The sequence below is a fragment of the Narcine bancroftii genome, chromosome 2 (assembly GCF_036971445.1).
Source record: "Narcine bancroftii isolate sNarBan1 chromosome 2, sNarBan1.hap1, whole genome shotgun sequence".
Classification (NCBI taxonomy): domain Eukaryota; kingdom Metazoa; phylum Chordata; class Chondrichthyes; order Torpediniformes; family Narcinidae; genus Narcine; species Narcine bancroftii.
The window spans coordinates 285,878,326-285,900,933 of NC_091470.1; the positions used below are offsets into that span (position 1 = coordinate 285,878,326).

The 22,608-nt window shown below is 41.0% G+C and overlaps 1 protein-coding gene and 1 long non-coding RNA gene across 4 annotated transcripts in view; one reads left to right on the forward strand and one right to left on the reverse strand.

Annotated features, from left to right (window-relative positions):
• The window catches only part of elocb (elongin C paralog b), a 31,467-nt gene extending 23,224 nt beyond the window's left edge, over positions 1-8,243 (forward strand). For both annotated transcript variants that reach the window (XM_069921197.1, XM_069921199.1), the window contains exon 4: positions 4,144-8,243. In XM_069921197.1, coding sequence (XP_069777298.1) covers positions 4,144-4,334 — 191 coding nt within the window. In that variant the 3' untranslated portion in view covers positions 4,335-8,243. The remainder of the gene's footprint in view (positions 1-4,143) is intronic.
• A 10,217-nt stretch (positions 8,244-18,460) lies between these two features.
• The window catches only part of LOC138755365 (uncharacterized), a 40,917-nt gene continuing 36,769 nt past the window's right edge, over positions 18,461-22,608 (reverse strand). The window contains exon 5 of one of the 2 annotated variants that reach the window (XR_011352223.1): positions 18,461-18,675. This is a non-coding gene — a long non-coding RNA (uncharacterized lncRNA). Of the gene's footprint in view, positions 18,676-19,860; positions 20,097-22,608 lie in introns of those variants that run through there. The other variant, XR_011352224.1, reaches the window with a different exon arrangement.

Consider the following 22,608-nt stretch of genomic DNA (forward strand, 5'->3'; position numbering starts at 1 on the left):
TCTTGGCGCTCTCATAACTGCCTCTTGGCGCTCTCATAACTGCCTCTTGGCGCTCTCATAACTGCCTCTTGGCGCTCTCAAAACTGCCTCTTGGCGCTCTCAAAACTGCCTCTTGGCGCTCTCAAAACTGCCTCTTGGCGCTCTCAAAACTGCCTCTTGGCGCTCTCAAAACTGCCTCTTGGCGCTCTCAAAACTGCCTCTTGGCGCTCTCAAAACTGCCTCTTGGCGCTCTCAAAACTGCCTCTTGGCGCTCTCAAAACTGCCTCTTGGCGCTCTCATAACTGCCTCTTGGCGCTCTCATAACTGCCTCTTGGCGCTCTCATAACTGCCTCTTGGCGCTCTCATAACTGCCTCTTGGCGCTCTCATAACTGCCTCTTGGCGCTCTCATAACTGCCTCTTGGCGCTCTCATAACTGCCTCTTGGCGCTCTCATAACTGCCTCTTGGCGCTCTCATAACTGCCTCTTGGCGCTCTCATAACTGCCTCTTGGCGCTCTCATAACTGCCTCTTGGCGCTCTCATAACTGCCTCTTGGCGCTCTCATAACTGCCTCTTGGCGCTCTCATAACTGCCTCTTGGCGCTCTCATAACTGCCTCTTGGCGCTCTCATAACTGCCTCTTGGCGCTCTCATAACTGCCTCTTGGCGCTCTCATAACTGCCTCTTGGCGCTCTCATAACTGCCTCTTGGCGCTCTCATAACTGCCTCTTGGCGCTCTCATAACTGCCTCTTGGCGCTCTCATAACTGCCTCTTGGCGCTCTCATAACTGCCTCTTGGCGCTCTCATAACTGCCTCTTGGCGCTCTCATAACTGCCTCTTGGCGCTCTCATAACTGCCTCTTGGCGCTCTCATAACTGCCTCTTGGCGCTCTCATAACTGCCTCTTGGCGCTCTCATAACTGCCTCTTGGCGCTCTCATAACTGCCTCTTGGCGCTCTCATAACTGCCTCTTGGCGCTCTCATAACTGCCTCTTGGCGCTCTCATAACTGCCTCTTGGCGCTCTCATAACTGCCTCTTGGCGCTCTCATAACTGCCTCTTGGCGCTCTCATAACTGCCTCTTGGCGCTCTCATAACTGCCTCTTGGCGCTCTCATAACTGCCTCTTGGCGCTCTCATAACTGCCTCTTGGCGCTCTCATAACTGCCATAGCCACTTGGCCTCCTGTCTTTTACAGTAGTGAACCTGAGCTCCAGGCTCAATGCATACTTCTGTTTTTACCACAGAGGGCTGGGGATCTTGGCCCAGTCAATGGACGTATCTTGGACTAGTTAGTATTACAGTTGAGGATGTACTGAAGGTCCTGATGCATATGAAGGGAGACAAATCTGGACCTGATCAGATAGATCCAAGGACACTGAGAAGTTAGAGAGGAAATTGCAGGAGCCCTGGCTGAGGTTTTTGGGTTGTCGTTAAGTACAGGTGAAATGTTAGAAAACTGTAGGATGGCAAATGTTGTGCCTCTATTTGAGAAAGTCTGGAAACTACAGGCCTGTGAGGCTAACTTGTGGTTGGTAAGTTACTAGAAAGTATTCGGAGGAAGAGGTGGACAAAGGCTGATTTGGGGATAGTCAGCATGGTTTTGTAAGAGGGAAGTTATGTCTCATTCATTAGAATTCTTTGAAAATGTGTCAAAGAAGATTGATAAAGACGAGCTGTGAATGTTGTGTGTATGGATTTCAGCAAGGCATTCGAAAAGATTCCACACAGTAGGCTGTTTTGGAAGGTTAGATTGCTTGGGATCCAAGGTGAGCTAGAAGATGGAAAATAGGATTCATGAAAGAAAACAAGGGAAGATAAGGAAAGACTTTTTGGAGGGTGTCGTAGGGCAGAGGGGTCTAGGAGTACAGATACATTGTACCTTAAAAGTATAGTCACGGGAAGATAGGGCCACAAAGGCATTCGGCACATTGGCTTTCAGTTGGAGTATTGAGTATGGAAGTTGGGAGGACATGTTGCTGTTGTATAAGACGTTGGTGAGGCCCCATTGAGAATATTGTGTTCAATTTTGGTCACTGCTGTGTGAAAGATGTTCTCAAGTTGGAAAGGATACCGAAAAGATTTATGTTGATGTAGATATTGCCAGGACTGGCTGGGGTGGGGTGGGGGGGGGGTTGCTGAGCTACATTTAAGAAGTTAAGCAGGCTAGGGCTTTATTTCTTAGCTTGAGGGGAAATTCATAGAGGTATACAAAAATTATGAGAGAAATAAATCTGGTGAACTAGCAGTCTTAGGCCAGAGGAGAGGTATTGGTTACTGTGACAGATTGTTATATTTTATATTATGTATAGATATGTTTTTGGAAGATAGATTGTTGGGTTTTTAGTTAGGTCACATACAGACACAAACACTTCACAACACAGATCTGTTTTTAAAATGCCAGAGCTCTGCTCAACCCAGACAGTCCCGGCTCCAAAAGCCTTTGCAAAAACTTTGAAGAATGCCTTTAGAGATTTCACAAGTAGGTGTTAATTGGACATGCTGTGGAGTAATGGATTATTGTTTTGGAAAGCAACAGATGAACGGACTCAGAAGATTGGGTCCGGTGCTATGTGCGTGTGAAAGAATTCAGTTCTACAGTTCAGCAGCAACAGCTGGGACTGGAACAGGACAAGCTGGCAAACTGGTGGAAAAACCCCATTTGGAAGACTGGTTCTGAGTTCTTAGTTCAGCCTGTTCAAAGCCTTTGTGGTCTATACAAGAGGAAATAAATGACTGGCTGTATAATGTTTCCCTTGAAATAAGGGAAGCATAAGGAACTCTGTGGTGACCTGAAAGAAAGAGGTAATTATCTGGAAAATCCCGATGGGGCAAATTTCTTCGGCAAGACACTGAAGTGGCTGATTGGGGAAAAAAAATCAGTTTGTGTCCAAAGAGCAACAAAGCTCTCTCTGAAAACCAACAAGAATCATCCTGAGTGGTAACCATTTACCTATCAAGCACCAAAACCTAGTGAAGATTCGTAAATGTTAAATTCTATGCACAGTATAAGAATTCCCTTGGAAGAGTGAGAACTTGGAGCAGTGAGAAGTGAGATTGGACTGTGAATTAAATAACTTTTCTGAACCAACACACATATTGCATACACATGCTTAGAATTAGAAAGGTGTTCAGTTAGGTTAAGTTAAAAGTAATAATTTTGTTTTCCTGTTTAAAGATAATTAAAAGTAACTTTTGTTTAAGTAACCATTTGTCTTAGTGAATTTCTATTGCTGCTGGGTTTTGGGGTCCACTGGGCCCATAACAATTACAAGAGATCATAGATAAATGGGGAGAGATTTAACAGGAACCTCTCAGTTCCTAACATTTTTATATAGTGAGTGGTTAGTGTATGGAACAGGCTGGTTGAGACACGTACTATTACAGTATTTAAGGAAAATATTGGATAGATGCAATGACATCCTAGGTTTAGAGGGATATCTGCCAAACACAGCAGTGGGCCAAGTGTTGGTGGAGCATTTTGGTTGGTGCAGGCAAGGGCCAGTGGGTCTGTTTCCAATGGGTCTGTCACTATGGTAAGATTGGGATTACAAATTTTTTTTTTGCTGAAAAGCAATTAAGTTTCTGTCACATAAAATTTAAAGCAATTTAACCTGGGTTAAACATTAAATCAGTATTTAGATTGCAAATTTACATCTATAGCACCTTACTGGTCACTATAATAGCTATTTGAGCAAATTAAATAATGGCTGTGGTGAGGAGAATAAAGGTGCCCTTTACTCAGATTCTGGCTAAAAGTTAGAGATGGATTAAACCAAAATTATTGTGAAGGTAGAGTAACATCTCCTGGAAGAGTTCTCAATAATGGGTATCTAGAAGGAAAACGTAATTTACATGAACTTTTTCAGTCCTGAAGAGGTCCATAGAATAGTTCACACCCCATCTACAGCAAAAGGACTAACCAGAGAACAGATTTTGTTTGAATAATAAGGTGAAACGAGCAGATTATTTTATTTTCAATAGTGGCATATCTGACATCGTATGGGTTGAAAATTGAGTAAGACTTCTGTAGAATCACAGTTTTTTGAGAAATGAAAGACATCCATAGAATTCAAGAGTTCTTTATGATGAAGGGCTTGTGGCTCACGGGTAGCTAGAGATTTAGTTTAAGTTAAAGCACTATTTTGATTTTTTTTTTATCTTTCAGGACAGTTTGCTGAAAATGAAACAAATGAAGTAAATTTTCGTGAGATTCCATCCCATGTGCTATCAAAAGTATGCATGTATTTCACCTACAAGGTCCGCTACACCAACAGTTCGACAGAGATTCCAGAATTTCCAATTGCCCCAGAGATTGCACTGGAACTGCTGATGGCTGCAAACTTCTTAGATTGTTAGAAAATAAATAAATGTAACTTATAATCCAAAATGAGATGTTAAGCTTCTGTATTTAAAACTTCTTGCATAATTAATAAGTGACTTTAAAATGGTGTTACACTTGTATCTGATAACTCACACCAAAATGGTTTCTTTTAATGGAGACGTATTTTTTTTCAAAAGTTAAGTGAAGATAATGGGGAGTCCTTGGCTTCTTGTATATTATATGAATTAGACATTTTCTCCCATCTCCTAATGTTCTCTATTGGTGTGCAGGTGGTTTCCAGCTGTTGACTTCCCTCATTTTTTTCAGGAAAAATTAATAATCTTAGCCCAAATATTCATACTTTTGTTATTCTGCTACAACAGTTCCTAGCTGAATTTCCATCTGGTGCCCCTATAGAATTGACAAGTAATAAACTGTCTTGAAATACAGTAGCCATATTTGTATTAGTATGCAACTTTGTTTGCTTTGCACCACAACTTGAGGCTTTATCATGACTGAAATTTCAGTTTTTTTGTGGGCTGACAATGCAGTCAGTTTATTTTGTCTATTCTTTTATCTGTCACCTACATGTGCTTTTAACTAAGTATTTCTTGAAATTTAATTTCTTCATGTATATGGCAATATAACCTTTCCACAGAAATTATTTTTCCATTAAAAGAGAACACTATGAAAGGTACATAAAAGTTGCTAGATTCATTGTGGGGCCTTCTTTGTTTGCCCAACTACATTATTTGAAAAATTGGAATGCCAACTTGTTTCTTTAAGGAAGGTGGAAAAGTAGAGGAGGAAAGCATGATCCACATCCTTTGAAATATTTGTGTCTTTTAAAAAAAACTACATGATCAGCAGCCTGAAATCCATGAAATACACCCAAAAATATTCAGGAAGCAAAATCTTCATTGTCCATTATTATGTGTCGTAGATGCAATTTAGCACTAAATGAAATTTCCGCCTTTCTGCCTCTAATCAATGCATAAGATTTTTAAAATGATATTTCAGGATGTGAGAGTAATTGGCCAGAATTTATTCACCTTGCTTCATTATTCTTGAAAACGCAATGGTAAGCCACCTCTTGAACTTGTTGCAGTCTTTCATGTGAACATCGTTGATGGCAAGGGAGTTCCAGGATATAGACCTTAGCCGCTTTCAAGTGGCCAGAATACCCCAATGTAAACCCGCCTGTTCTATCCAAATGCAGCTGATGGGAGATCACCTGAAAGAGCAAAACCCAACCCCGAGGAGTACTCACCTAACCCTCCTCGGGGAGGTATAATCTCCTCATCCAAGCAGTCCCCTGAGGTACCTGAAAGCAGCAGCCTAAAAACGGCTGCTCGGGGGGCGGGCTGATGTCAATCAGCCGGCGACCCAACTCCCCGCTGCCCCCCACCCCCCTCCAGTGCGGGATGTCGGGGCTGGGGTAGCTGGTGCGGGACTTCGGGGCGGGCCGTCCCTGCCCCGTAGCCCCACATCGGCCACCCCAGCCCTGACAGCGGGCGGGACTGCGGCCACAGTTAACAGGAGCCGGCGTTTGCTCCGAGGCATCTTTCCTGCAGCCAGCCCTTTCAGGTGCCAGAACAGCGCCTTCAGCGCTGCCACCTGAATGTCCACTTGAACACACCCACAGCCGCTTCTGCAGGTGCATTCTCGGAGCGAGTGCACCTGAAAGCGGCTCTTGTGACATTAATTTTCAAGTCAGAATGGTACGCAATTTGAGGTGATGTTCCCATGATTTGATTCTGCTGCTCTTGTCCTTTGTCATAGGGTCACAGATTCAGAGCACCCAAGCTGAGTAACTGGTTTTTCTGGATGGTGCACATTTGAGGCATGCTGCGGATGGATGTTTAGGGTAGTTGATTGGATGCTGATTCAGTAGATTTGTCGTTGAGAGGGTGGAGAGCTTCTTTACTCAAAATGTACTCATCCAGACAAGTGGCCAGTTTACCATCAAACATAAAATTTGCCTTGTAAGTAGTAGAATGATTGTGAAGTAAGGTTTAAAAAAAAAGAGCTCATCACAGGTTATCCTACCTCTGATCTACTCATATAGCCACATTATTTTTGACTGGATTCGTTGAATTTCTGACTTGATGGGAGAAGGTTTGTGATTGGTAGGGGCATTAACTGTCAAAGATGGGCTAAACTCTCTCATGATCATGATGGTCATTACCTGTGTGTGATACAATATCACTTGTCATGTGTCAGTCCATCCCTGAATGTTGAGTAGTTCTTGCTGCATGTAAGCATGAACTGCTACATAACTGAGGAGCTGAGAATAGCATTCAGCATCATGCTATTATCGGATAATGTCTCCACTTCTGACTTTGTATTGTTTGGTAGGTTGTCAAAGGGTTAAATGAAAATGGGTGAACCAGTTCTCTGGCCTGAGGGACTTCTGCAGTGATAGCTTCAGGCTGAGATGATTGATGTTCAACAATCATAATTGTCTTTATTTAAAGATTAATCCATTTCATGTATTCCTCTTGGCACTTGCTAAATCCAGTTTTATTTACGCTCCTTACTGCCACACTTATTCAGCTGCTGCCTTGATATTGTGGGGAGTGATTTTTTTTTACCTGGTCTGGCACTTATCTGTTGGTTCCATGTTTGGACAAAGGCAATGATGAAATCGGAGTAGTCCTGGCAAACTCGTAACTGACCCTAGTGATGAGGTTATTTGTAAAAGCTGCTTGGCAGCACTGCTTCCATTGTTTTTCTAATGATTTAATAGAAATTGAATGAGCAGGAATTTGGCAAATGAGATTTTCCTGTTTTTTTTTGAGGACAGCACCATACCTTTGCTGGAGGTGCAACTAAATAAGGAACACATCCTTAGCAGCATGGTTAGTGTTACAGTTAGCGCAATGTTATTACAGTGCCTGCCACCCAGGTTCAAATCCAGCAGTTGTCTGTAACTAGTTTATGCGTTCAACCTGTGTGTGAGTAGCTTTCCTCCAGGTGCTTCAGTTTCATCCCACCCTCCAAAACTTGCGGGTTTGTTGGTTAATTGGTGTATTTGGGCAGCTTGGGGCGGTGGGACAGAAGGGGCTGTTTACCGTGCTGTATCTCTAAACTAATATTTTCTGTTCAAAGATTTGACAAAAAGGAGATGAGGGAGACGAGTGATTGGCTAGAGGGAGAGAATAGGGAAATTAATCATTTTGGAGTGAATTTGTATTTTCTTTCAGGTTATTTCAGAGCAGCAATTACAAACCTTTGGGAGTATCTCAAGTGGAAATACTGCAGGGTAGGAATGTTTTTTAAAAAAAGGTTTTGAACAAAAGAAAATTTGATGTTCAGCGAAAATGTGCTCAAAATATATTGTCATAATCTCTGAAATCTATACCATTACCAAATGCACTTAACTTTTACTACAGTATACATTATCAAAACATGTTCACACTAAATATACAAATCATTTCTGATAGATTGAAACTGTACTAACTGCATTAGTAGGTCACAGTAGAGAAGTTGATAATTCATTTTCTACTAATGTGCTGCAAGCAATGTTACTTCAAAATATTTCTCAAAGACAAAAAGAATATGGAAGTCTTTAACATCTCATGTTGGACAAATGTCTTTGTATTGAAAACTGAGCGGATTTAGTTGAGTTCATATCTGACATAATAATTATTTTCTCCAATTCTAGCAGTATCATCTATAGGACAGGACGATTAGGGTAGTGGTTAGTGCAACGCTGTGACCAGGTTTGAAAACCACACTGTAAGAAGTTTGTACATTCTCCCTGTGTCTCTGTGGGGTTTCCCCTAGGTGCTCCGGTTTCCTCCAACCCTTCAAAATGTTCTGGGGGTTGGAGGTTAATTGGGTATAATTTGGCTTGTGGGCCAGAAAGGCCTGTTACTGTACTGTACTGTAAGTCTAAGTTTAAATTAAATTTTAAAAATAAAATATAATCAATCAATTAATCCTGTTAAAAGCAACAAAAGTAGAGGTTTTCTGGTACAAGAAATGTTTCAATTTAAAACTTTGTTCTGCAAATGCACAATAAATATTGGGGAATTTTAATTGAAAGGGCTGTCTGCTGCAAAGGCACGTGCATAAATTGTTATTTTATCAGCCTGTTTTATTGCTTGTTTTGTCTGGCATCCATCCTCTATATTTCATATGCCATGTAGAATTTACCCTCACTTTGCCACAATTTGTAATTATTGTTCCATATTTTCATCAAATAACTTACCAACTGCCAAGCCTATCACATGGTACTTCTCACAATCTGATGTATTTGGTTGAGTCTTTCACTCTGGTCTCTTGTTCTTCCTATTTGTGTCCCACATCTGTTTAGCTTCCTTAAGCTCTGTGCTTCCATCAACTGATTTTTCTACCTGTATTTGCAGTTTCACAAATGTCAGCTGTGAACGATAACGCATTATCGTGTTTTTGGGATGAGAGTGAGATGAGGTATTCTTGCATTGTTTGGTAGAGTAATGAGCCAATTTGCATTGGCTTATATCAGCAGGGACTGTGCAGAGCTTCCCAATATTTCTTCAGCTGATTTGGATATTTATTACTTGTTTCTCCAATGGAAGAAAAATTTCTGCTGGAAACCAATATCTGCCAGCTTCAAGAACATGAATAACCAGCCCTCCTCAGGACTGTCAGTCCACTCGGGGGCAGAATAAGTTTCCTCAGATCATCTATCTGTAAAACCAAGTGGCACAACAACAGAAGACTTCTTGATATGAATAGGACAAGGTAATTACATATTTTAATGTTAGTTTTAAATTAATTATATTTTGAGTCTTTAAAAAAAATTAATTTTAAAATTTTACTTTTTACATAGACCATGACAGCACAGCACAGTACAGGCCCTTTGACCCTCGATGTTGTGCTGACCTATATATTCCTACCAATAGGTAATAAATATTTGCAGTAATCAGAGTGCAAAAAAGTGACTTGCAATAGTGCAGACTGTCCAAATTGGTGTTTAAATAAGTTTTGAAGTGTTTTTGAATGTCAAAGACACAATATATGATAACCATGCTGTCTTTGAAACCAGATAAACCAGTATCAAAGCTATTCTGCAGCCCAATTAGTGTTAGTATTTCCTTATGTTTACAATGATGATCGTGTTACTGAATGCACTAGTCAATTAACTAATTGGTCTTACCCATTCTTATTTCTGCTATTTAATTGTTTTTAAAGTTTACATTTTTTCCTTTAAATTCAATGTTTATAAATTTAGACATACAGCAATGGTAACAGGCCATTTTGGCCCAATAGCCCATGCCACTCAGTTAACCTACACACCCGGTACATTTGGGACAGTGATTGGAAACTGGAGCCCCCAGGGATAACCCATGCAGATGAGGGGAGAACGTACAAATTCCTTACAGCATGGAATTCAAACCTGGCCTCTATCGCTGGTGCTGTAACAGCATTGCACTAACTGCAATGCCAACCGTGTTGTTTTTTTTTAATATCCACTTCAATTCCAAGATTTGATCAGTGATGAATTTTATTCAGTTCTACTTTGTAACATAAGCTGTGGAATAACTCAAAGCCAAGAAAACAGGAGCCTCTCGAGCTTGCCCCACTACTCATTATGGTTGTGCTAACGAGGCCTCAATTTTTTTTACCAGTTCCTCCAAAGCTGTCAATTCCCTGATCTTTCAAAATGTGTCAACTTTCTCTGTCAATATTTCCAATGTTCTAACACCATAATCCTTCACCTTTCCTCCAAGCTATTACATCTGATTCTCTTTGTCAAACTTCTTTCCTGTATCTCTATAAACATTAATTATCCTCTCATACTTGTAATGCAACAGCAGACACGCCACTTTTTAATTGGATAAATTAAATTTGTTGGATTTACTTGTTGCTCAATAGTTTTTCTTTAATTATGGCCTTGTATTTTTAATTAAATAAGTAAAACACAATGGTCTGCAGATACTGTGGTTGAAGTAAAAACACATTGCTGGAGAAAGTTTGCTTGTCCAACAATGTACCATATTTGACAGCATAGATCCATAGGCATATAGGACCCCTCCCCCCATTTTAGCAGGAAATTTTAGGAAAAAAATTATTTTGGTGTATTTACAGGTAAAATTTGGACAAAACATGCAACTTGGATAACAGTAAAATATTTAAATAATAATACTGCTGAATTAACAAGAGAAAACCTTTCATAAGAGAACATTAAAAATGTTACTGTCATAAACCAAAACACAATAAAAGGTTTGGGAAACATCAAAAACTTTAATCATCTTCAAAGCCTGAATGTTCCTTAGCATTGCCACTATCAAAGCCTAAAAACTCATCATCACTACTGCTGGTATCACTGTCTTCAAATAATGCAGTCTTCAGTGCCGTCAATGGTATTATCTTGGTTGAAACACATTTCCCTTTATCTCTTTCATTTATCACCCAGTTTTTTAAACTCTTCCTCAAGTTGTGGCCAACATGGGGCTGGACAATGGTTACACTTACCCTTTTTAGCAGTCTCAAGCCATTGTTCTTGCTTTCTCCATGCATGTACCATTTTTGGTGTCTGCAGTCCTCTGAAAACTTTAGCTGCCACTTTATAACCATGCTCCTGAGCATACATTATGACTTTTAGTTTGTATGCAATAGTGAAGTTTGTGCACTTTCCTCTTGTTGCTATCTTGCAGATGAAAGCTTCCACTACGCTGATATTTTGGTGCTCAACACAAGATAGCAGCACCAAAATGCTATCTTCTCTTAGAAGACTGGGGGTGGGGGATTGGAGTGATTTTTTTTTAAGGAAAAAAAGGGGGTCTTGTATGCCTCCAAATACAGGTGGTCTCCTACTTGCAACCTATGGAAATTACGACTGACCATCCATACTTTTGACCTAAAAAAACTATAAATTTTTTAAAATAAAGAAAAAAAAATGTAAAAATTGTGCGTCAGACCCGGGGATCCAAGAGCTGTTTCTTTTGATGGAGCAACATGGTGGTAGCCATGGGTTGGAAGGGTGCTGAGATGCATCTTTTGCCAAATCTGTTCCATTTTTGGGACACGATGGTCTTGTGGGGGAGGGGGAGGTGAGCGTAGGCCTGGAGTGACTTGCATCCATTTCAAGATCCAACCAATCAGTCGGAATGGAACTTGGACGTATGTTGGGGATCAGTTCTACAGCAAAGATAAAGATATAGAATCAATGTTTCTGGCTTGAGCCCTTCATCAATGTGTGAGAAAATGTCAGTAGGCATCCAAACAAAATGGTGGGGAGAGAGGAGCACAGTCACGCAGGCAGTCAAATGTAGGGGAGATTACAGTCACCCTCCACTACCACCCTCTTTCGCCTGGCAGAACTTGTTCTCACTCGTAATAACTTCTCCTTTGACTCATCCCACTTGCTTCAAATCAAAGGAGTACCCATGGGGACCTGTATGTGTAATGGTAAGGGTAAGGGTAAGTTATGCCTGCCTATTTGTTGGTATTGTGGAGCATTCATCCTGCAAGCCTACACAGGCAAGGCCCTTCAACTCTTCCTCTGCTCTACAGTATTGATGACTACACCGGGGATACCTCATGCATCCATGATGAGCACATCAGCTTCACTGACAACTTCCACCCTAATCTCAAATGCACCTGGTCTATCTCCTGCAACACTCCCCCCTTTCCTGATCTCTCTGTCCATCTCTGGAAACAAGTTTTCCACAAACATATTTTACAAACCTACTAACTTCCACAACCACCTCAACAACACTTCTTGACATCCAGTACCCTGCAAGGATTGTATTCCCTTTGTATAATTTCTCCATCACTGCTGCATCTCTTCGCAAGATGAGGTTCTCCAGTCCAGATAATCTGAAATGTCCACCTTCCATAAATGTGGCTTCCCCTCCACGACCATCATCAACTCATCCCATAGCCAAATCTCCTCCATTTCAGCCTCCACATTCAACATACTCTCCATAATTTTTGCCACCTACATAATTCCATGACAAGACACGTCTTCCCCTCTCTGCCTTCCATAGGGACCACTCCCTCCATGACTATCTCGTCCACTCATCCCAACCCACCAATCACCCCCTGGCACCTTCACCTGTGGCTACAGGAAGTGCCACACTTGTGCCTACACCTCACCATTTTTTTGGCTCGCCAAACATTCCTTTCAAGTGAAATAGCACTTCACATGTATCTGCTGGAGTTATCTGCTGCTTCCTTTGTGGCCTTCTTTATATTGGAGAGACTAAGAGTTCACTTCTGTCTGCATCAGTGACCAGGATCTCCCAATAGCCAACCACTTCAATTCTGTCCCCCTCTCCCATGTTCAATATCTCTTCATGGCCTCGTGTACTATCTCCCCCCCAAGACCAGACCACCTGTAAATTGGAAGAACATTTAATTTTCAATGTGGACACTCTCCAACCAGTGGCATTAACTTTGACATCTCAGTTTTCTGCTAGCCTACTTTCCATGCTCCCTCCCTTCTTTTCTCCAGCTCTCCACCCCTTCCCTCTCCGTGCACTCATCCCTCATCCACCCACTTGCTGGCGAGCTCTCCCTTACCTACCTATTTCCTCCTACCTTTGGGACTGTGCTCCTGCCCATTCGTGACCCCCCCCCCCCACCACCATTTTATTCAGGTGTCTTAAAAACAAATTTTTATACCTTGATGAAGGGCTCAAGCCCGAAACATTGGTATTGTATCTTTATATTTGCTATATAAAGTACACTGACCAGCTAAGATTCTCCAACATTGTGTTTATATGTATATCTTTAATGATCTTTACATTATTGTATTTGAGATCACTAATATGTTGAAAATAATAGCGACCTCATCTTCAACGTCCTTGCCTTACAAGGCATGATTTCTTTTTAATTGTTTCCCATTACCTTATCTCTCAAATGCCAAATTTCAAAAATTTTTGTATTCAAACTTGATTTGGGCTTCCAAGAATCTAAAGTTCAACACTTTTAAAATAGGAACTCTTATGCTTTCAGTTTTAATTCTTCATGCTTTGCACAATTTATTCTATTTTAACAAATTGTGAAATTCAAATAGTTCTATCCCAGAGGACTTCTTTTCTCCTGCCAAGGAGAAGATTGGGTGATATAAGAAAGATTCACTGAGGGTGCCAAAATATTATATAACATCCTATTGTAGATACTTGTGGAAATGGAAGCCAGAAAAATAAGGTGTGAGGAAAGACTTGTTTATGAATATTTTATTTAATCAATATATATATCTTTGGCTTGGCTTCGCGGACGAAGATTTATGGAGGGGTAATGTCCACGTCAGCTGCAGGCTCGTTTGTGGCTGACAAGTCCGATGCGGGACAGGCAGACACGGTTGCAGCGGTTGCAAGGAAAAATTGGTTGGTTGGGGTTGGGTGTTGGGTTTTTCCTCCTTTGTCTTTTGTCAGTGAGGTGGGCTCTGCGGTCGTCTTCAAAGGAGGTTGCTGCCCGCCGAATATGATAATAATAACAAAATAATAAATCGCAATATTACACTGTTAACCGATACATGCTGAAAATGTATGTAAAAGGAGAAGACAAACTAAAGAGGAAAGACTATGCATATTGTTTATGATCAATTTCAGAGTCTAGGGTCAATGGAAACGGTTAATTGGAGTTGTCTATGATTTGCTGTACTTGAGTGAAGATGACTGGCTTTCAGAAAATAAATTGCATTTATATCAGTAAAATAGTAATTGTTTCTCAACTTGTAACCGAGGTATGAATCATTCATCTGGAGAATGAAAGGTCAGATTCCAACCTAACAGTTATAGAATTTTAAATCAGCATTTCAAAGTGTGGAGATCAAAACCTGATGAAGGCAGTGGAGTTGAAAGTAAAGTGATTGATAAAATGTAGGGCTTATTGTCACAGATCAATATCCCAAGCTCCCTGAACTATTACCTGAATGTATGCCACTTATTGCTGGTTTCCATCTACAAAGGAAAATTTGCTTGGTTCTTTTGAGACTTTCTTTTTAATCTTGAGTTGCCATTGAATATAAGGAGTCATCCACATCATGCTCCAAACTAAACTGGTAAGATTGAAAATACTTTTCCACATTATTTTACTGTAATTGAAAGGCCCAGGTGGATGGTATGCAACTATCAAACAGAAATCTTTCATAATTCTAGGGAAGAGATCGTGAGCCAGGGGAACTGAATCACAAGAAGATCTCCAAGATGAATGAGGCACCAGGTGTTACAAGCCTGGAATATTTAGGTGTAATAATTATGATATTGCATGAGACTTGGTAAAAATTTGACGATTTGACTAGTAGTGATTACTTTGAAATTGATACGGTTGGCTGCCCATGGATAGGAGCATTTTGTGTTTTAGTGATCCATATGTGTCTTCCTATGTGTCTAATTATCATTCTTTGTCTGTTTCTCTGTATTCCTCTCCTTGCTCTTTACTTCTCCCCAGCCTTTTAATTCAGGCACCTTCCTGCTTTTTACTCATTCCTTGAAGAAGGGCTCAGGACTGAAATGGTGGTTATATATCTTTACCTCCTATGGACACTGCAAGACCTGCTGAGTTCCTCCAGCATTTCTGTTTTTACTACAATCATGGGTCTTTTTGTGTTTCACTCATGAACAGTTTTGTATTGTTTAGGTATCCCAAACAGTTTATCCTGGACACCTCACATGCTCTCTATCACTTTGACAACTTTCAGTTCTCTCTGGTGGACTGCTTTGTTAGTGTGGTGATACACCACTAGCTTATTGCAGGGGGCAACCTTTGTACTTACAGAAGAGCACTGGAGGACAAGGCAACACCTGGTCGGCTGTCAATCAGCCAACCTGAATAGACCAAACCCCACCCTGTCAGCTGCCAATCACCCTCCAGGATATAAGCTAGATCCGGCCCTTCGAGGCCAGTCTCAGAGCTTGCAACAGCATTCTCACAGCCAGCTCTGTGGAAGTTTATATTGAATCAAGCCTGTAGAACAGACTTCATGTTTTGTGCGTTTGCTTCTGTTTGATAACTCACCACAATTTATTCAACATAAAATTTGAAGCTGCTATGGAGAAGCTCCTGAGTGCCGGGAGCCTCGAAGTCGACCCATGCCATCCAGAAGTGCAGGCACACTTCAGAATCTGGAAGCACACAGTTGAAGCAAACATCGAGGCACACGCCGATGACATCCTGGACTCCGGCAGAAAAAGGCTCGTTTTACTCCGCTTGAAGCTGGGTCACTGAGTTTTCCAGGACTCAGACTGCACCAGGTATTCAGAAGTGATGAATACCCTAGAGACCATGTATAAACCTCCCACAAATGTGGTCTTTGCAAGGTACCTTCTGAGTATTTGTGCCCAGCTGCCTGGAGAGATGACAGAGTCCTACCTGGGACCCCTATGTGAGTTAGCTGACTGTTTGGCAGAACCTGGGGTGAATGAAAGAGAGGTCGAAAGGTTGATCAGGGATGCCTACGCCCGGGGTCTATGTGTGAGAACCGTAAGGCAGAAGCTGCTGGAGGACAATATCTACTCCCTGACCAAAGCAATGGAGGTAGTCTGAATCTTGGAGGCAGCTGCCCTGCACACCGAAGCCTTCGACTCCAGGCTTCCCCAGGCCTCTGCGTGGTCAGCACAGACTGCAGCTGTGGCCCAAAACCAGACGGTGCATGAAAACACCGCTGCTGCGGGCACCCTGTAACCCTTGTAAGTACTGTGGGTCCTGAAGTGGGTCAGAATGTCGATTGCGCCAAAACAGCCTGGCCAGGAATCAGTACTGTTCAAGATGTGGCAAGAAAGGCCACTTCGCTAAAGTATGCCTTTCAAACCCAACTGGCAGCTCAGTGGCCCTCTATGACTTGCCCCCCTCCTTCCCAGTCCCGGCCACGTGCGATTGCTGGGCATTGCCATTGCCCCCGCAGCTATTTTCGGCCTCCCCAACTTTGGCAGCCCTACTTTTGGCCTCCCCGGCAATGATCACCGTGTGCACGCCATGTGCCTGGACCAGCCCCTGCCCTCGCCAGGCCGCCTCGCTAAGGCACCACTTCCACAGATTGCAAGGATGTCACTTCTCCTGGTGCAACCAGCACAGCCAGGGAGGAAAGCCAGCTCTGCCGCTGCTATGCACCCCCACGTGACACCTCCATCTTGGGCTGGACAAGTGCAGGTGCCAATCCCACCCGGGCCCTCCCAGGCCTACAACGCAGTACCGACAACGATGATGACGTGGTCAACACGGGCGCTGACAAGACCGCCCTACCGATGCATTCCACACCTCTGGATGCCACCGATCAGCACCCACCACACCCCATGCCTATGGAGAGCACCACCGGTCAACATTCAACTCTTGTGATGCCTGCAGAGGATGCCGCCGGTCGCAACTCACCTATGCAAATCTGCAGGAGGCAACCTGTGTACCTGTAGAAGAGCACTGGAGGACACCTGGCTGGCTGACAATCAGCCGACCTGAATGGACCAAGCCCCACCCGGTCAGCTGTCAATCACCCTCCGGGATATAAGCTAGATCCAGCCCTTCGAGGCCAGTCTCAGAGTTTGCAACAGCATTCTCACAGCCAATTCTGTGGAAGTTTATATTGAATAAAGCCTGTAGAACAGACTTCATGTTTTGTGAGTTTGCTTCTGTTCGATAGCGCACCACAGTTAGCACTTCCATCCTTCATAAAGAATACTCGAGGCTCATTACTTCCAGGAGAGGATGAATTAATAAGTCTTTAAATGTTTTGTAGAATTCTATTGGGAGTCCGTCCTCTCCCGGCGTTTTATTATTCAGTAGTTTTTTTTTAATATATCTTGTATTTCCTCTATTTCAAATGATTTTATTAATTTATTTTGCTCCTCTTGCAATTTCGGTAGTTCAATTTTAGCTAGAAACTCATCTATTTTGTCTTTTTTCCCTTCATTTCTCAGTTCGATATAGTTGCTCGTAGAATTCCTTGAAGTTTTCATTGATCTCCGTTGGGTTATATGTAATTTGTTTGTCCTTTTTCCGTGATGTCAATACCGTTCTTTTAGTTTGTTCTGTCTTAAGCTGCCAATCTAGTATTTTGTGCTTTTTTTCTCCTAGCTCATAATACTTCTGTTTTGTCTTCATTATTTCTTCTCCACCTTATATGTTTGTAGTGTTTCATATTTTATTTTTTGTCTGCCAATTCTTTTCTTTTTGTTGTATCTTCCCTTGTTGCTAATTCTTTTTCTGTACTTATTTCCCTTTCCAGCTGTTCTATTTCCCGATTGTAGTCCTTCTTCATCTTAGTTACATAACTTATTATGATGAATGCTTTCACTGCATCCCATAGTATAAATTTATCTTTCACTGATTCAGTATTTATTCCAAAGTACATTTTAATTTATTGCTCAATGAATTCTCGAAAATCCTGTCTTTTAAGTAGCATGGAGTTTAATCTCCATCTATATATTTTCGGTGGGATGTCCTCCAGCTCTATTGCTAATAACAGGGGTGAGTGATCAGATAACAATCTAGCTTTATATTCCATTTTTCTAACTCTCTCTTGGATGTGGGCTGACAACAGGGACAGGTCTATTCTTGAATATGTTTTATGTCTACCCGAATCAGTATTCTTTCTCCTTTGGGTGTTGTTGTCTCCATATATCCAAAAGTTGCATTTCCTGCATCGATTTAACCATAAATATGATTACTTTGTTCTTTCTGCTAACCTTTTTTCCAGTTTTATCCATCTTTGAGTCCAAATTAAGGTTAAAGTCCCCTACTATCAGTATATTCCCCTGCGTATCTGCAATCTTCAAAAAGATATCTTGCATAAATTTTTGATCCTCTTCATTAGGTGCATATACATTGAGCAAATTCCAAAATTCTGAATATATTTGACACTTTATCATTACATACCTCCCTGCTGGATCTATTATTTCATCCTCTGTCTTGATTGGTACATTTTTATTGATTAATATAGCTACTCCTCTGGCTTTTGAATTATATGATGCTGCTGTTATGTGCCCTACCCAGTCTCTCCTTAATCTCTTGTGTTCCACTTCATTTAGATGTATTTCCTGCACGAATGCTATATCATTTTTTTCTTTCCCGACTGTGTGCCAAAAATAGTAAACCTAGATCAAACTGGATTTATTAAGAAAAGACGAACAACGGACAATATCTGTAAGTTCATTAACTTAATCCATGCAATACAAGGAAACAAGACGCCAACAGTGGCGGTTGCCTTAGATGCAGAGAAAGCCTTTGACAGAGTAGAATGGAATCATTTATTCAAAGTACTACAGAGGTTCAACCTACCAGAGAAATATATTAGTTGGATTAAAGCATTATATAAGGGACAATTGGCGAAGGTGACAGTAAATGGATATATAATCAAACCAATTTAAATTAAGCAGGTCAACTAGGCAGGGATGTCCACCATCTTCCTCACTGTTCGCGTTAGCTATAGAACCACTGGCAGAACTGATAAGAACAGAAAATAAAATAAGATGGATAAAAATAAAAGAGAAGGAATATAAAATCAGTCTATTTGCAGATGGCATCATAGTATACTTAAATTACATAAGAAATTGAAGGAATATGGAGAAATCAACACAAATAAAAGTGAAGCGATGCCAATGAATAATGCGGATTTCACAAAGTTTAAGAAAGAATCACCATTTAGATGGCAAACACAAGCAATCAGATACCTAGATATACAACTAGATGATAATCTAGGCCATCTATACAAACTAAATTATCATCCTTTAATGAAGAAATTACAAGACGACTTAGAACATTGGAAAGATTTACCATTAACACTGATAGGAAGGGTAAATTGCATTAAAATGAATATCTTCCCAAGAATACAATACCTATTCCAATCATTACCAATTCACCTAACAGAGAAATTCTTCAAGGAGTTAAAGAAAATAATAAGGAAAGTAATTATGGAAAGGGGGGAAACCGAGGATAGCGCTAGATTAATTAACAGAATGGTACAAACAAGGGGGCTTACAGCTACAAAACTTTAAGAATTATTATAGAGCAGCACAATTAAGATATGTATCAGATTATTATCTTTTGAACAAATGAAGTGCAAATATAATATAACTCACAATACAAGGTTTGCACACCACCAACTGAAAACCTACTTGAAGGACAAATTGGGAAACAGTCTGAGGTTACCAGAAGGAAGCAATTTTGAATATGTGATTACAGACACAATGATAATTAAAAGATTTATAATAAACATGTACATCAAACTGGAAGAGAAAGAGAATGAGGAAACAAGCTGTAAACCCAACCAAAAATGGGAACAAGATCTAAACATAAAGATAAAGAATGAAACATGGGAAAAGCATGCTCCGGAACTATGAGAAATACAATAAACATGAGGTTATGCATGATACAATATAATTGGTTACACAGGCTATACACCACACCCCAAAAGTTAAATAAATGGGACCCAACAGTATTAGACAGATGTTTTCACTGTAAGAAGGAAACGGAACAACAGTACATGCAATTTGGGCATGTGGGAAAGTGGAAAAGTTTTGGGAAGATCTAAACCAGGTATTAAATAAAATCACAAAAAGCAACATACCAAAAAATCCAGAGATCTTTCTTCTAAGTAATATAAGAAGTAAAGAACTTGGACTCGATTTGCATGGAGCACAAAAAAGATTTATTATGATAGCTTTAGCTGTAGCAAAAAAATGTATTATGTCAACCTGGAAATTAGAAGATAGCCTGAGAATACAGCAATGGTACATAGAAATGAATAAATGTATTCCATTGGAAAAAATAACATATAATTTAAGAAATAACATCAGAGTATTCGAACAAATTTGGGAACCATACATGGAACACAACAGAGAAGTCCTACCGCGGACCTCCACCACCTAAAATGACAGAAGGAGAAGAAGACGAAATGAACTGACCCAGTATTTAAACGTAGATGACACAAATTTCTTGTTTATTTTCATTGTGTGATGTCATTGTTTAATGGGTTTAATGCATCATATATGTTGAATGGAGGGAGGGGGGAAAAGGGGAGTAAATGACACTGTGTATATTCAAGAGGGAAATATTTGTGTGTATTTTGGTCAGTATGGTTCATAGTGAGAAAATTTTAAAAAATTTAAAAAAAGACTCAAGGCGCTCTGCTTCTTTCTGGATAATTGACCAAACCAATCACCCTCCACCACCACCCTCCATATTGGCAGAACTTGTATATACCCTCAATAACTTCTCCTTCGACTCACCCCAATTTCTTCAAATCAGTGATGTAGCTATGGATACTCACATGAATCCCAGCAATCTATATCTTTTTGTGAAGCAATCTATGCTACAAGGTAATACCAGCAAGGCTCTTCAACTCTTTCTCCAATGCATTGACAACTACATTGGTGCTACCTCCTGCACCATGGATCCATTTCAATTTGCCTACTGTAGCAACGGGTCAAGGGCAGGTGCCATCTCACTAGCTCTACACAAAACCCTGGAATACCTGGTCAGCAAAAATGTACTCATCAGGATGCTATTTATTGACTACAGTTTAGCATTCAACAGCAACCCATAAAAACTAATAGGCAAACTCAAAGTCCTGGGCCACAATACCTCACTGTGTAATTAGATCCTGCAATTACTCACATCCTGGCCCCAATCAAGGTGGAGTGGCAAGAATAATGATCTCCATCAGCACAGGAGAACAACGGGGCCATGACAGCCTCCTGTTCTGCTCAATTTACACATATGACTGGGTAGCTCAGCAGAACACCAGTTACAAATTTGTTGATGATGCCACTTTACTAGGCAGTATAAAAAGGGGTGTTGAGTCAGCAAAAAGTTGGGAGATTGAAAACTTGGCTGAATGGTGTACTTACAACAACCTCTCACACAATGTCACCAAAAACCAAGGAGCTGATTGTATCCTTTAGGAAGGGAAAATCAAAGGTGTTCAATCCAGTGATCCTTGGAGGGATCAGAGATTGAATGGGTAAGTAAATTAAAATTCCTGGGAATCAGTCTTGGAGGACCTTTCCTGGACCCAACAGTGTCATCATGGCTATCCCTTAAGGTTGAGGATGATGGACTTCATTCCGTTGATTTATTTATGGGCTATCAAATGGCTCATATGTCCAATCTTGGCTTTGAGAGATCGTCCACATTCAGGACAGCTAGTTCTAGATGGTAGATCAGGCTTTGGTTGTTGCTGCTTCTCTTTTCTTCTAGTTCGGCACATCTGTTGGCTTTGAAAGTTGCTGTTCCTTCTCAGATGATGGTTTGACAGAATTTCCTGTCCTTGGCATTGGTTTCCCAATTATTAATGTCGATGTTACATTTCTTCATGTTGGATTTTAAGATGTCTTCAAATCTCTTCTGCTGTCCTCCTCTTTTGTGTTTGCATTTTGAGTAGAAAATTCATTTCAGCAGATGTTCACCTTCAATCTGAACAACATGACTGCTCCTTCTCATTAGCTCTTAATGAGGTAGGTTTTAATGCTTGCTCTCTTTGCTTCATTTAGCACACTGATGTTAGTTCTTCCATCTTCCCAGCTGATATTTAACATGTCTCCTAGACAGTATTGATGGAACTTTTCAAATGCATTCAGATGTTGTTGGTATGTTGTACAGGTTTCTGATGCCTACAGAAGTGTTAGGATCACCACTGCTTTATACACTAACATTTTGGTGTCTGTTGAAATGTTAGTCATAAAAGACTTTTATTCAGAGACATCCAAAAGCTCTTCCAGCGCACATTAGACTATGTTGGATCTTGTCATTAAGGTCAACATTGGAAGAGAGGTGACTTCCAAGTTAAGGAAAGTGGGCCACATTTTCCAGGGTTGTTTCATTAAGTTGAATTGATGGTTCTATCCCAGTGGTTCCCAACCTTTTTCTTTCCACTCAGTTACCACTTTAAATAATCCCTTTGCCATACATGCACTGTCCGTGAACTACTCTTTGCAGACGATGCCGCTTTAGTTGCCCATTCAGAGCCAGCTCTTCAGCGCTTGATGTCCTGTTTTGCGGAAACTGCCAAAATGTTTGGCCTGGAAGTCAGCCTGAAGAAAATGGAGGTCCTCCATCAGCCAGCTCCCTACCTTGACTACCAGCACCCCCACATCTCCATCGTGCACACAAAACTCAAAACGGTCAACCAGTTTACCTATCTCGGCTGCACCATTTCATCAGATGCAAGGATCGAAAACGAGATAGACAACAGACTCGCCAAGGCAAATAGCGCCTTTGGAAGACTACACAAAAGAGTCTGGAAAAACAACCAACTGAAAAACCTCACAAAGATAAGCATATACAGTGCCGTTGTCATACCCACACTCCTGTTCAGCTCCGAATCATGGGTCCTCTACCGGCATCACCTACAGCTGCTAGAACGCTTCCACCAGCGTT